We start from the raw sequence: 15,924 nt of genomic DNA on the forward strand, positions 1-15,924 counted from the left end.
CAATGGGTCTTTTTTAGGGGCATTCTGAGATTTTTTGGGGCATTTTTGGTCTTTGCCCCCCTTCATTTCTGACCCTGTGCCAAAGACTCCAAAAATACAGAGAGGACTTCTATAAATGGTATTTTCGTACCCTTTCAGAATAAACCGTGACCTTTGCCAGCGGTCTTTGAACTGATTGTCCAGAGCGGAAATAGGTACTGAATGACCGGGAAATGAAACAGAGGAACTGGGCTATTGAAGTGTGTGTGTGTGTGTGTGTGTGTGTGTGTGTGTGTGTGTCTTCTGTTCCCCTGTGTTGATCATACTCCAGTAAGACATTGTATCGCTTGTTATTTAGGCCATTTACTGTGTGTGTGTGTGTGTGTGTGTGTGTGTGTGTGTGTGTGTGTGTGTACTGGCCCCCTCAAGATCCATTTGGTATGACTTGACAACTTTGTGTGACACCTCTGGCTGCCACATTCTCCTCTGAGTGTGTTTTAGTGCTGCTCGGTGCCTCGAATATAATTCTTCTGCCTACACACACACACCGCTCTGTGTGTGATGTTTCACCTCTTCTAGCTTCCTGTTTCTGTCAGACTGAGGCTCAGTATTTCCAGTACACAGTCATACACTTCAAATATAATAGCTATATGGTTTGTAAACTGTCTGCTACATCATCAGCCATATTTAGCCCAGAGTGATGTTCCCAAAGAGGCTTTATTTTACGTTAAAAAAAGCCCGGTAAAACTGTAAATCACCATTGAAACAAAATAGAATTTCTGTGAAATAAGCCTGACATGTTTCAATTCCACCACCTCAAAGAATCGAGAATCGATGAGAACCAGAATCGAAAGGAAGAATCGGACTTCAAAACGATGCCCAACCCTAATCAGGAACCTAATATTGAGCCTCCTGCAAGTTGTTTTTATAAGATTTTTTTTTTCTTCCAAAATTAGACCCTATGCACGCCTAACCCTAACTAAACCCTTGAAGGGAAATGTAGGAACACAAGACCTAATTTTGAAAATGTCCTAGAAATGTGGGAACATAGGGCTGTGGGACCCTTGGGATGTGGGAACTAGGGTTGGGCATCGAGAACCGATTCCTACTTGGAATCGTTTCAAAAATTACGATTCCATCGTTTCTTTATTGGAATCGTTTAGAGGATTCGGTTTCAAATCCGATCATCGCTTCCCAATTTAATATGCGTAAGTTTTGGTTTCCGAAGCGGCCAGGCGCTTGTTGTGTTGCAGCCTTGGAGCACAGTAAGCGGCGCTCTAGTGTGGCTTTATTTTACGTTGAAAAAGCCCTGTACAACTGCAAACCACCGTTGAATCAAAATAAAACTTTCCTCTTATTTGTGAAAATAGGCATGTGACCTGTTTCAACTCCACCCCTCAAAGAATCGGAATCGAGAATCGTCAAGAACCGGAATCGAAAGGAAGCATCGGAATTGGAATCAGAATTGTTAAAATATAAACGATGCCCAACCCTAGTGGGACCATTGGGCTGTGGGACCATTGGGCTGTGGGACCATTGGGCTGTGGGACCATTGGGCTGTGGGACCATTGGGATGTGGGAACATAGGGCTGTGGGACCATAGGGCTGTGGGACCATTGGGCTGTGGGACCATTGGGCTGTGGGACCATTGGGCTGTGGGACCATTGGGCTGTGGGACCATTGGGATGTGGGAACATAGGGCTGACCCCCAAACAGAAAAGCAGGTTGGCAGTGAGAGTTGAGGGGGTGTGTTCGTTCTCCTGCAGTGTGCAGGTCGAGGCTGGCTGCGGCATTCCTCCCTGACAGCAGAGTAACTCAGCTGAGATCTGAGAGGAGCAGGACTGATCAGTCAGCCAACTCCCTCAGGCTACAAACCAAAGACCGGAAGCACTGGGTCTGTCTACGTGTTCCTCTATATGGAATTGTTCAATATTGTTATACTGTATTCATAGCGGCAAAGGTTATTCGATTAGTCGTCAACTAATAAATGAATCGGCAACTATTTTGATAAGCGATTAATCGGTTTGAGCCATTTTTCATGACTAATTTCTCTGATTTCAGCTTCTTGAATGTGATTTATATTCTAGTTTTCTACACTCCTATGTGACACTAAACGGAATATCTTTGAGTTGTGGACAAAACAAGACATTGAAGGGCGTCATCGACTGATGAATCATTAGTTGCAGCCCTAACTATTTCTTTACCACTAAGCACAGCACGGAAAATGATATCACTCGGTAAAGTCATATTTAGCACCGTAATCAGCATGGACAACAAAGCCCAGAAATGATCTGACTGTCAGATTTACTGTACACGTACACACACACACACACACACACACACACACACACACACACACACACATCTCTCTCTCACTGTGTGTGCATGCTTGGTGTATCTGCATCTCTGTCAGGTCATATCGGTATTAAATATAAGTTACATCATCACCAGGACAGTCACCAAAAAAATAAGCAGTTTGGAGATGAGTTTAGATGCCTGTATCAACATTTACTTACACGTTTCTTTTAAAATGGCAAGCATTTTTATAGAGGATTGGTGTTCTCCAAAATGCACTATCCCATAAGACAAAAAACTAAAACAGTCAGCAGCTAATCGATTAATCAATTCATTTCTAAAATTATTTATGAAATAATGGTCTCAAGTTTGCCAATGCTTCCATTTCTACGGGTGCTTAAAGGTTACCTCGCAAGGCAGCTGGATTCTCGCGATATCACAAGATCAGGCGAGAATCGCCGCGTCGCATTTTACACGAAAATCCATCTTGTTGTCAGGCTTCAAGTAGTCTATATCCACGACGTCCCACTTCCGGGATTGGTCCGGTGCCGCCGGAAATTCCGCCAGCTCCCCCTCTTTTCGCCCGGGTGTCCGTCACCTTCCTCTTTCTTTGTGTTGGCATTTTAAACTCCGGTGGATTCATGAGGACTATGGTTAACGGCTCCTCAGATCTCTGCAGGGTGAATCCAGACAGCTAGCTAGACTATCTGTCCAACTGAAACTACTTTTGAACGTACACATTCCACCAAAACAAGTTCTTTCCCGAGGCTATTTTGCAGAGGCATCATGGCTCCGTCCGGTGCTTAGCGCTGCCCATGACGAATATGCCCGCACACTTTGTTTTTGTGTCGATTGCTACATTTTCTTGTACTTTACAGGTTGCAGTGTTGCAGATGAGTCTGTCTGCTGTTCTAGACACAGACCGACACAGACAGACTGTTGCTTCTTGCAGGGACGCTGCTGAGAACTGTTCTTTGATACGTCTCTCCCTGTCTGTCTTTCCAATCGCTCACTGATTTCACTATTTCGTAACTCTTGTTTTGATCTCTGCCCTAAAACTGCTCCTCTGTGTTTACGTGAACCGTAATGTGAGTTTTTACAGGATAATTACTGCGGATTGGCACAAGAACCAAGAAGCAGAGAGAAACCCAAAGAGGAAGAAACGAAAACTGAATTAACAGCAAGACACAAAGTCCTCTTTGACTCATTGACTACGTTTAAATGCACATAATATTCTGTTTTTTGCCCTCATTCCCGAAAAAGACGATATTCCGACTAAGCTGTTGACATGGCTAATGAAAGTGAATATTCCACTAATATTCCCGTTTACATGTAGCCGTGCAAAATAGGATTTTTTTTTTCAAAGTTTACCAGCGGTGGCAGACTTGTTGGACCGTGTGAACACAGCGTCCCTCTTTCATTCCTTCAACCAGCTTCTTGAAAATGTCGGCGTAGCGATGTGTGCGCATATCCAAAAACTTAAAATCCAAGTCTTTAATAATGTTTAAAAGTATCAGGTCTGCAGCCTTGCAAACTGTTGGCTGGTTGGTTTGTGTACAGCAACCATAGCCACGCACAGAGCTGACCAGAAGCCGTAAACAGGCAAGAGTCTGTAAACTGCGGTAAAACCCCCAATTGAGACGCATATATCCGAATGCGCCGTATACATGTCCAAAGAATGCCTCTAAAACCCGAATAATACAGGAATATCCCACGTCTTAATCGGAAAATGCTATATTCGGAAAAAGACCTTATTCAGAATGTTCAACTGGAATATGCGGTTTCTATGACCTGTATCAAATTGGGAATATTGTCATATTCGGAATAATAGTGGAATATTGGTGTGCATGTAAATGTACTCAGTGTTGTTGGTCCTGATTGAATATCTTTGGGGTTTTGGCCTGTCGCTTGGACAAAACCACCAACCTCGAAGGCATCACCTTGAACTCTTAGTAACACCGATAGGCAGTCGCCCCTTATATGGACATATATTTGGAGAGAGTATTTTTTATATTCTGTATATTGATCAATAATGAACATAATTGTTAGTTGCAGACCTAATTTGATCTCCTAGAGATGCAGTTACTCTCTTGTTTTTATTTTTTATTAATTGTATTAAAATGTCCAAAAAATAAGGATGAATGCCCATCACCACAACCCAGAGTCAAAAGTGGTGAGTTTTTTGCAAAAGGGGCTCAATTTATAGCAACATAAAAAAAGGTACAAAACGCACTGAAAAAGCTGCAAACCCTTGATTTGGGTATTTTTTATTTGAGAAATACAGCTTAATGAAATATGAGTTCTCTCAGGACCAGAGTATGAAAATCGGTAAACCGTCAAATGTATGAATGCAGAAATTTGGGGTTTTTGCTTCAGCCATTCATTCATTTTAATTCAACCTTCATTTGAACTCGAAAGATCATTGAGGGGCGGCCCTCATATACAGTGACACATATGACGAGTCAGCCAAATACTGTTACAATGCAAAGTGTATTGTTTTTAAATCCGATGTTGCAGTGATTTCACACCCTGTGTGACTTGTTTTCCGCCTGTTGCCAACCGATCGTGTTGCCTTTCAGAAATACCGGAGCTGAATGTGTCCCAACCTTATCTGTGTTTGTCTGTGTGGCTGAGCTCATTCCAAAGTGTGCTGTCGGTTTTTTTGTTTTTGTGTCGGCTAATCTAATCACTCAACTGCACTTGTGCTGCTGCAAGAAAGAAATGAGAACCCCTGTCAATAACTTTAAAAAGCTGTGCGTGCTCCACCCTGTGTTTAACAGTGTGCAGCTGGTGACTTTCTTTTCAGATTTAGCCATTAATGACAAGCTTTTATGTGTGTGGTTTTCTACTATATGGCCATGGGAAAGGCTCGTTTCTGATTGGTGGAATGAGGCTCCTTTTTATAGTAACTGCTAGACAGTTAAACCACAGTTTAAATCGGTGCACAAGGTATATTAACCTGCAGGTAACCATAGCAACAAAACTGATAGTACACTAGAAGACTTTAAAAGACTACAGTCTGACACCATCTCACATCTAAAGACAATCCTCTCCCATCTACCGTTAAAGACGTGTCCTAATATGTGAAGACTGGAGATCTCGCAGGGTCGCACATTACAACACTACAACTAGATTCATTTTGAAAGATTTAACCACCGCTAGCGTTGGCTGGTAACTATAAGCGAAAGTTTTCAGATTTTCTGTTGTGCCGTACCGGCAGATGAATGTCTCCAGTACCCAGAGGTCAGCATTTATCTGCCGGTAAAACTCCCTTTTGGATGAAAACGGACTCGGGCTGAGTTTTATGACCATCTTACACCAAACGATTGAGATGATGGGAGCGCGCCCCGACTCTCATGAGTTCATTCCGATATTGGAAGTTTGTCTGCGACAGTGGAATCGCTTGTAAGGTCGGCATTAGTTGAACTGACAACAAATAAACGTGGTCTGTGTTGTCCCCCCCCCCTTTGTGGCCACGGTTTAAACATAACAAGGCACTCTGAAGTGTTGTATTTTCAGAAAATAATAGACTGGCTGAGGAATATTTTTTTTTAATGTTGTTGTAGTCTTCTTTTCTCTAGGACGCTTTTGGACCTCGGTGCTGGCAATGTCTGTCGGTCTTTCCAACACTGTGGTCCAGACTGAACATCTCGACAACTACCGACATTGTTTCTCGTCTGATGTAGATGTCCCTCTCTTGATCTTTTCTCGGCCCCTTTAATGCTATCCGACGTCACGGGGTGTGGCTGGTTTTGATCTGGTGTTCGCAGAGAGCTGATGCCCGTTTCCGGTGTTCATTCGGCTCTTCTTTCAGACTGTTTCACTCTGTGTCAGCGATTTTGGGCTGGGCGATAACTTAGTTTGAGTGTACTGACTTTTAAGTGGACTTGTAACGTGACGATATGTTAGCAACTTGTTAACTTCAGTTCTATCCAAATTTTTGTATTTTTCCAAGTGTGATGTCTTGCCAAGTCTGATGTAGGCTAATGCATAACACAAGAACAAGGGTCATTGCATTAAACACCAATTTAAGCCTTTTTATGTGTGTATATTTTACATGTGATTGTGCATACATTAGCAAATTGCAATAAATGAAGACATTTGAATAGCATTACGATTTTGATTTCAGCCACGTTGCAGAGCTCTGGGTGGAATATCTCACATTTCAGACATTTAGCATGGCCAGGGTGGGTGGGGTGTGTGTGTGTGTGTGTGTGTGTGTGTGTGTGTGTGTCTGTGTGTCTGTCTGTCTGTGTGTCTGTCTGTGTGTCTGTCTGTGTGTCTGCAGGGAGTAAATTGCCACAAGCTTGTTACAGCACACACACACCCTGCTGAGTCACCAGTCTGTACTCGGGAAGACACAGTACACAAACACACATTCATGCACACTTAGGGGTTGGTGTGCTCGTCTTAAGTGGGTTAAGATCCTATTTAGCCAGCTGTCAAGCACGCACGCACGCACGCACTCGCGCGCGCGCACACACGCACACGGGCAGCTGTTTACAGTGAGGTCATAACTCGGAGCAGCCTTCTTAAACTTTCTCTTGTCCAACCAGCCATCATCTGTAGCTCCCTTCTCTCCTCTCCTGTGACCCTGTCATCCACTTGTTAAAAATCTGCATCCCTGCCTCCCCTGAAAGTGAAATTACAGATACATTGCATGCATTTCATCATTTATAGTTATTTAATAGGGCATTATGTTTCCTGTTTTATAATATCTGACAGTGCACAAGAATTGAATCCTCCCCAGCTCCAATCTCTCGTCCAAAAATCACTTCCGACTCCAAAGAAACTAAGATGGCGACGGCCAAAATGCCAAAGTTGTGGCTTCAAAACGGAAGTCCCCAAACCAATGAGTGACATCACGGAGGCTACATCCATTTCTTTAATACAGGTTATGGTTGGGCCTCTTGTGTAATTCCTATTTGCCCATATGCCGTATGCAATGCATTTTCATTTATGTATCCACACAGTTGGCATGAATGAATGAACACTGGATATGCATGAAGAGACGGTAGGTCAGGTTATTGTTGTGAAAGTATTTTGCACCCTCTTTTTGAGGTGAACGTCGAAGGTGTTTCACAAGAGAAAGCAAACAGAAAATAATTTGACAAATTAACCATTTTCTGCAACATTTATTTTATTGGCATGGTTTTATTTCAGTTAACCTAATAGCTGGTTTGATTTGCATTGAGAGATGATTTTATGGAAAGTACCCCATGCCAGTCTCTAGGTATGGTGAAGGGGATGTGATGATGTGGGGGGGCTATTTTAATTCCAAAGGCCAAGGGAACTTTATCAGGATGCATAGTATCCTGGATCCATGAAATAACTGGCCTTTCAAAAGGAAGAACCTTTTATTTATTTACGATACATTATTCATTCACAAAGAAAATTGGTGTCCTTAAAAGGTTGGATTTTTCCTCATTTTTTTTAATTGAGGCATTAAGATCAATTTCCAAAAGGTGATTTTTCTCTTTTTTTTTTTTTTTTTTTTTTTTTTTTTTTTTATTCCTCTTTTTAGTCAACTTTAGCATGGGTTCATAAACGTATGAGTGCCACTGTACATGTATGTATAGTACTAGAGACCCAGACTTGAGTAAAAGTACAAGTGCTCTATCAAAAAAGTGCTCTTTAAGCACCACACTGAAGTGGAAGTACTAAAGTAATGGAAGTTTATTTTAAAATGTACTACTCAAGTACTGAAACTAAAGTACAAGTATTGTGTTATGTAGTTATTAAAGAAAGCAGTCAAAAGTTTGAATATATTATTTATTATTGTTTAGCCTAAAGGACACTCACACCTTTTGGCTGTAGCAGCACTACAAGGACAGGAATGTACAACACCGCAGCATGTCATGAACCGCGGGTAGCTAGTTAGCTAGTGCTTACTGATAGCTCAAGCTGGTGTGCCATTTGTGTATTATATTTGTAACTTACCTTGATATGTTTCTTCACATTTGACGGTGAAGTTTTGAAGGCCGTTATTTCGCAGTCTTTCGGGAGGCAGAGTAGGCACTTCATTCTATATGAATTGCCTTTCACTTCGACAAATGAAAACGTGGACTCTAACGGTAGGGTTCCACACAGCGAAACACCAAGCAAATTTCGGCCAGCGAAATATTGCCTCGGGGGCGTGGTCGCGAAAACAACACGCCAGACCTATACAGTCTATGAACAGAACGGCGGCTGCTAGGCAGCTAGCAGAGAGTGTTGAAGCTAGGTAGCTAGCAGGTAGTTTGCTAGCAAACTATCGTTGCTATTGTAGCTTGTGAAATCTGTGTTGATACAACCGTCAATGTTCGCCAACAAAACATGCATTTAAACAAATGCACAAGTAGCCTAGCTGCCTGGCTAGGCTTACAATGAAATCCAATGTCCGAACATGCTAGCGATTAGCCTGTCGGCTAGCTGAAAAGTTTGAGTGTTTAAACTAACATATACAGTGGGCTATTTAGTGGTGTATGTGCCCTGACTAAGTTCGTGTGTCATATAAATCACAATTCGTGTTGATACAAGTACCAATGTCCGTGTAGAAACATTTTAATCACATACAAATTTTCATGATACAGCGCTGATAACCTCCGCCATCTTGGTCAGACTTTTTTTGTAACTGCCTCCAAACACAAAAACGCGGACCTGATTGGTTCTCGAGTGGTCCTCATCTGAATAAAGTTAAACTTTCGTCAAGTTTGTTTCGCTCCCCTCGGCGATTCGATCTCATCTCGCCCAATCAGGGCGAATTTGGTCTCCATTCAACCTCAATGAGAGCAAAGCGAAATTTCGCTGTGTGGAACCCTACCGTAAGTAGGGCCAGGGGTGGTCTCCTTCCTCACCGAGACACCGCCACGATCACTCCAAGTTGAAGGTGGTGTTTCTGGTTCTTCCATCTCGACTCAAACTTCAGGAGATTGTCTTGACCAGGACCGCACCCCTAAATGCATTGAAGCAGCTGCCATGTGATTGGTTGATTAGATAATTGCATTAACGAGAAATGTAACAGGTGTTCTAATAATCCTTTAGGTGAGTGTATGTACTCAAGTAAAAGTGGAAGTAGAAGAAAAAAAGTAATACTCCTGTAGAGTGCAGATACAGCCTTGTAGTACTTAAGTACAGCAGTGAAGTAGTTCTGCTTCGTTACTATACATCTCTACTGCTAACACATGCTAAACTCAACTCGTACACACAGTTGTCAACACTGTCAGGAAACCAGCTAGTGTTTGGACACTTCACAGGAGAATGAAGTAATAATCATTTTTATATGTTAACCCTTAAAGAATGGACCTGGCAGCTTCCGTGGGGAGATTGTTGTTTACATGATCATGTTTAAATCGATCTAAGATAAAAACCGTAACAGCATGCATTCTTTTTTTTGCTGCGGAAAGCTAAGGCTTCTGTCTTTCACATCATTACGTTGTACACTCTTGACGATGTCATCACGTTACGTGACGTCCGGTGCACAACCGCGCCGGCCCCTTCTATTGCGGATGAAACGCTTTTACACTCTGCTCATAAAAATGAGCATATCTCAAAAACAAAAAAAAATGTACATAGTTCAAATAACTTGTTGAGAAATATTTTGTTTCTACGTTTAGAAATCTTTTGAATCAACATGTATTGTGTTTTTATCTAGACAAATTGTGCGATTTTTTTTTGTATTTTTATGACACAATTTGAATACTTGGAATATTTATTCTGGTTTATTAACCAAAATATGCTTTTAGATTAGGTTGTACAGATTTTAGGGATATGAAGCATTTGAAGACACTCCAAGAAATTGCATCACTATAACTACGACCGTAATAATGAGCCAAGTATTGAGAAACAGCTGACACAGCACACACTCCCCTTTTTTTCTCATTTGTTTACCTTCGTTCATTCAGTTATTTATGATATCATTTCTATGTATATTCTATCTGCCAGTGACTTAACAATGTTTGTTCAGGGCTTTGGTCATACAGACGATACACCTTGGTAAAACACACACACACACACACACACACACACACACACACACATATATATATATACACACACACACACACGTAGTGTACGGTTTTATTTTTAGATGTATGCTATGTCTTGTTTCTCTGTGTGTGTGTGTGTGTGTGTACTGGCCCGCTCAAGATCCATTTGGTATGACTTGACAACTTTGTGTGACACCTCTGGCTGCCACATTCTCCTCTGAGTGTGTTTTAGTGCTGCTCGGTGCCTTGAGCTGACAGCAAGAATATAATTCTTCTGCCCACACACACACACACACACACACACACACACACACACCGCTCTGTGTGTGATGTTTCACCTCTTCCAGCTTCCTGTTTCTGTCAGACTGAGGCTCAGTATTTCCAGTACACAGTCAGTTTGGATTGTGTGTACACATTTGGATGAGAGACGGTGCCTTTTAACGGTTTCCTTTCTGGTGCTGTTTTTACTCCTTATCTCTAGATTATTTGTCATTCCTGTTATGTTAAGATAAAAATGTTTGTGGGACTAGAAATTACTCCTGCTGGGTTCCTTTGTGTTTGTCAGTGTGTGAAGCCAACGGTAGGAAACCACAATAAACGTTTCTTGACTCAAACAGTAGTTGGGAAATATGAATGTGCAGGACAGGTGGTAACTTCATCTCCATCAATCAGTTGTTCCTGGCTATTTCAGCTCTCTCTCTCTCTCTCTCTCTCTCTTTCTCTTTCTTTCTGTGTCCCTCTCTAAAGAAAGCACTCTGTGGCGTCAGACCTGCTCTCTATTGTAAAAGTCTCCGGGCATTTCCTGGTCAACAGGAGGAAGGGTGGGGGATTCAATTCATACACAGGTGTGTATGTGTGTTTGTGCTGTTTTTAGAAGGGAAATAAACACAGGAAGTGATTTCTATTACAGAAAAGGTTTGCACACAAGATATCTTTTTTACATAACAGACCCTATGAATAAATTAGTTAAAAAATAAGTATTTCGTTAAAATGTTTAAATGGTGTTTCGACCAACAGACCCGGCATACCACACAAACTGTTTATCTACGGAGACGTATTTGTGAAGATGTGGTTTGTTTCTCAGCTTAATTTTCCTCCTAGTGTTTCAAAAACACAGCCCCGTCCTTTTTTATCAATAAAATAAAGCAATTCAAAATGTTCAACTTTAGTTTTGTTGTAATTTTTTTTAAGTAACATACAATTCGAAACATGATCATATCCCCCCCCCCCCCCCCCCCCCCCCTCGTCGTCATCGCACACCCAGACAAAAATCAAGAAAAGATGACACAGTAACTACAATATTCAAGACCATTCAACAAAATAACTATACAGACAATAAACCAACTAAACATATGTATAAATGTCCAGTCATTTTATGAAAAAAGGTAGGACAAATTGCAACAGAAGCAAACTCAACTGATTTTGTATCCTCAATATGTCCTGGAGTATTGAGTAAGGGGGAAAAAAAAAAGCCCCGAAGAATCCCATTAGGGGAAAGTTTCAAAAAAGACCCAAATATAGCCTATTCATACGCATATTCATTCTTTTTCTCACGTGAATAGGCTAAAAATGTTACCCTTTAGATATCACCATGAAAATTACTGCGTTGATTACTTACATTGAGACAAACAAAAAAATGTATTTTTTGAAATGTTTTTGTTAACATGGACAAACTAATTACGTATGTGCTAATTTGCATAAATACCACAACATATCTAAACATTGGGTATAGCCAGGTGAAAATGTCTTGTAGAATCTTGTTGACATATAACAGTAAAAGAGCTAATGTTAATGTCTGAATGGAACCCATTTAGGCCACCCATCTACCCAGAATCTCATCTCCATTCTTGTCACAGGCCACCTGCATTGAGTTTGTGCAGCTCACCAATAATAGTCGTACCACAGCTCAACACACATCCAGATGTTCCCAATAAATTGTAGTTGATCACCAGGTATGTTTTATTAATGTAGGTTGAATAATCCATGTAGGAGAAACACAAGGAAAGCTTTCTTACCTGAGTGACAGTTGAGTGGACCTTGAATGAATGACTGAATCTCTGCCCCTTATGGTGACATTTGTTTGCCTTTTATAGTCTTTTACTGTAAGATGTACTAGGGCTGGGCGATATGAAGAAAATCAAATATTATGTTCTTGACCAAATACCCTGATGTCGATATTGCGACGCAATTGTAGGATTGACAATTGGTGCTTTTAACAAAATATTATTTACACAATGAGAAACAAATGCAACATTTTGCCAGAACCGTGCAACGGGGACACTCCCAAAACATATGAAGAAATATGCCCAACACAATGTGCAGGAAGCATCACCAATAATTTTCATCAGGCACAGCCTACGAGGGGTCAAATAAGTCCTATGGACAAAATTATAGTGGATCTGCTGCTGGTCGGGATTTCTAGAAGCGAACTTAACATTATTCCATACATTACTCCACCCTTGCAAATCCCTCCTCCATACTCTGTCTAGTGGAAGTTTCTGGTGTGAGGCTTTCCTTGTATACTGATTTAGGGTGGATACCATGCCCTGTGAATCACTTTGGCTGATCGGACCTCTTCCCAGGACCGTGTGGGTGTTAAAGACTGACTGACTGACATCTTCCTGAGTCTCCTGTTAGCTTTGTTGCACCTGTTAGGGCGGGACAAATGACAGCTTTATCATTCTTATTGGTTGAAAAGTTTTGTGACCTAATAAATTCCCATCTAAGCGCCGGATCACCTTCAACCTGAGCAGAGGTCTAATCAGCCACAATAACTGAAATCACCTCTGTGGGTGTTCAGTGCCTTTACGCAAAGATGTCAAACACTGGCTGGTTTCCTGACTGTGAAGTGTGTGTGTGTATATATATATATATATATATATATATATATATATATATATATATATATATATTTATTTTTTTAACTAAACAAGACCTTTTGAAGAGTTCATCCTTGGCTTGGGGAAATAGCTTTTCACTATTTTCAAAATGTGTATAGACTAGCTGATTAATTGATTGAGAAAATCCCAACTCAATATGTCTTGTGACCCCTTCACAACACAGCAGCCGCTCCCAGGAGTGAGTGAATGGAAATGTGGAGCAGCGTGTTTCTGAAGAGCTTTGTGATATCGCCCCCCGATGGACGCATTTTGTACATGCACCCATTCCACAGCTGGACGCCCCACCACACTGTCTCCCTCGCTTCCTTCTTCCTCCTTTTCTCTTTCACTTGCAGAGCTGTTTGATTTGTTTTACTTGGTAGCTTATGATTTTTTTCAGTAATTGCAATTTTTGAGATGTTTTAGTTATCCAACGAGGTTGCTTGGAACGCATAGAAAATGGTGGATTAGTGTTTCACTTGATGCCACAGGGAAGTCTGAAGGCCATGTAGGAATGGAGTAATTATTTCTCGAAATTCAGTCGAGCATTTTTTTGTGTTTTTTTTAAATCTTTTTAAGCACAGAAAAGCAAACTTCGTACGTTAAGCTGTATTGCTTGAGCTCAAAAGATTCAAAGGAGAAAAAAACTGCTAGCTCCAAGTTTTCAATAGGTGTACAAGAAATGTAACTGTCTAAAAGTTATCAATAAAAGCAAAAATTCCAGATTTAAGAGGTAATTATTTTATTTTTTTAAACTGATCTTGGGCTCGACGCACCGTTGCAGCCAGGTAGCCTTCCGGTAATAGTTTCAGGCTTCTGATTGGCCGACATGGCTTTAGGGCAGCGGTTTCAATCACATCTTAGTTCATGGGCCACATACCTGTAATTTGATCTCAAATGAGCCAGACCAATCCAGAAAGATCAGAAACTTTATCTGTCAGAGTTTCTTGTCAGCTTGATGTTGGCAAACGCAAGTTGTTTCTGCTATGACAGCGTTCTAAAGGCCATCGTAGGAAAAAAATAATGTTACGGACTCGGGAGAGAGGGGTAATATTACCAAAAAAAACATAGAATTTCAATAGAAGATTAAAGTTGTAAATTTACGGAAAAAGAACTCGGACATTCTCTGAGATTAAAGTGGTAAATTTGGAATTGGAATTAATTACTTCTCTGCAATTTTCACACTCTGCCAAAAAGTCATCCAGTGGGCATGTTTGGACCCTTTGGCGGGCCGGTTGTGGCCCACGGGCCGTGTGTTTGACACCACTACTTTAGGGTTAGGGTTATGTTGCCGCCTGTTGGTTTGGTTTGCTTTTGACAGTGCCGTTTTCGTGTTTTCATTTGGACTGAGATTTTCTTTAAACGGTGCTTGTGTGGACGGGATTTGGTTTATTTTTTATTGAGCAACCCGTTTGGACGTGTGGGCTCGGCCTTTGTCTTCCGAGGTTTTAACAAGAATGTAAATATCTTGCCCCTTCTTACCCGTCGACCTCCCTCTCTTTTTGTCCAGGTCGGTGTACGATGGTCGGGAACATGGCCTCTTCATGGAGAAGCTGGACGTCCGGATCAGGAACCACGACCGAGAGATCGAGAAGATGTGTAACCACCACTTCCAGGGGTTCGTCGACTCCATCACAGAGCTGCTCAAAGTACGAGGGGAGGCGCAGAAACTGAAGGTAAGGAGGGTCAGGGAGGGTGGAGAGAGTACTGAGTAGTAGGGCTGGGACCATATGCTTTTGTCCCGATTCGATTCTTTCACAATACATGGGCGCCGTTTGATTTGTTTTGCTATTTTCATTAAGCCTTGCGTTGTCTTTGGGTCAAATTTGAATCGTTTTCAACGTTTTTCAAATATGGGTTTGGATTTGGATTTTATAGCATTTTTGGTTTTTGGCATCAATGGTTTCAAAACTGTATCCTGACTACTAAACTTTTGCCAGTCTGTGATCCACTCAACATCCTCTGATTTGAACTATTAGTCAAAATAATTCATATTTTCTGCTTCTTTTTAAAAATTAAAAAATGAGGTATAATGTCATTAGGTTTATTGACCACGAATAAAATAAAAAAGCAGTGAAAAAGTTTTTTTTTTTATTGCGATACTAGTAGTATTGCGATTCGATAGTATTGAGTATTTCGATTTTATTTTCCTCTTTTAACAAAACAAAAGTTGAATAATACACTTCTAGAGACATATCATGAGACATTTTCTAGTTTCTAGTTATAGTAAATAAGTACTTTCTGCATGTTCTGCTTCTGTTTTGCTGGAAACGGTATGACGTAGTCAGCATCCAGCGGTACCATATAAACAGAAAATATTAAGGTGAATCACTGGTTAAAATAAATATTGATTGTAGGGAAAAGAATCAATTTTAAAAGTTCACAAGTCGCAAAAAAACGTCACGGTACATACGATTTTTTCTTTACTGAGCAGAGATGGGATAAACGGATGAACGAATGTCCCAAGATTAAGAGATCTATGAACTCCATGTTTAAAGACCGACACAGAAAGGTAAAAACGGACTTTAATTTATACAACTTTTCTCTGATTTGTTTGTTGTTTTTCTCCCTCAGAGTCAGGTAACCGAGACCAACAGGCGTCTTCAGGATGATGGCAAAGAGGTAAGTTGACAAGTTTCGCAAATAGAAATTAGGGTTGTCGCGATCGCGATTTTTACGAATCCCACTATGGCCACGCCAAGACCCGCCCTTCGATAGCATTTATTGGCCAGGTGTCCATGCTTACGCAAGGTAACGTAACCCCATTTGTACAGGTCCTATCCCCTGACCAAGCGGCTATCCTA

At 41.1% G+C, this 15,924-nt stretch overlaps 1 protein-coding gene across 1 annotated transcript in view; it reads left to right on the top strand.

Moving 5' to 3' along the window:
* The window catches only part of exoc6b (exocyst complex component 6B), a 128,594-nt gene that overhangs the window by 2,814 nt on the left and 109,856 nt on the right, over window positions 1-15,924 (top strand). The window contains exons 2-3 of the mRNA XM_078276557.1: window positions 14,631-14,796; window positions 15,695-15,742. Of these exons, the coding sequence (XP_078132683.1) occupies window positions 14,631-14,796; window positions 15,695-15,742 (214 nt within the window). The remainder of the gene's footprint in view (window positions 1-14,630; window positions 14,797-15,694; window positions 15,743-15,924) is intronic.

The sequence above is a fragment of the Sander vitreus genome, chromosome 19, assembly GCF_031162955.1.
Source record: "Sander vitreus isolate 19-12246 chromosome 19, sanVit1, whole genome shotgun sequence".
NCBI classification, from domain to species: Eukaryota; Metazoa; Chordata; class Actinopteri; order Perciformes; family Percidae; genus Sander; species Sander vitreus.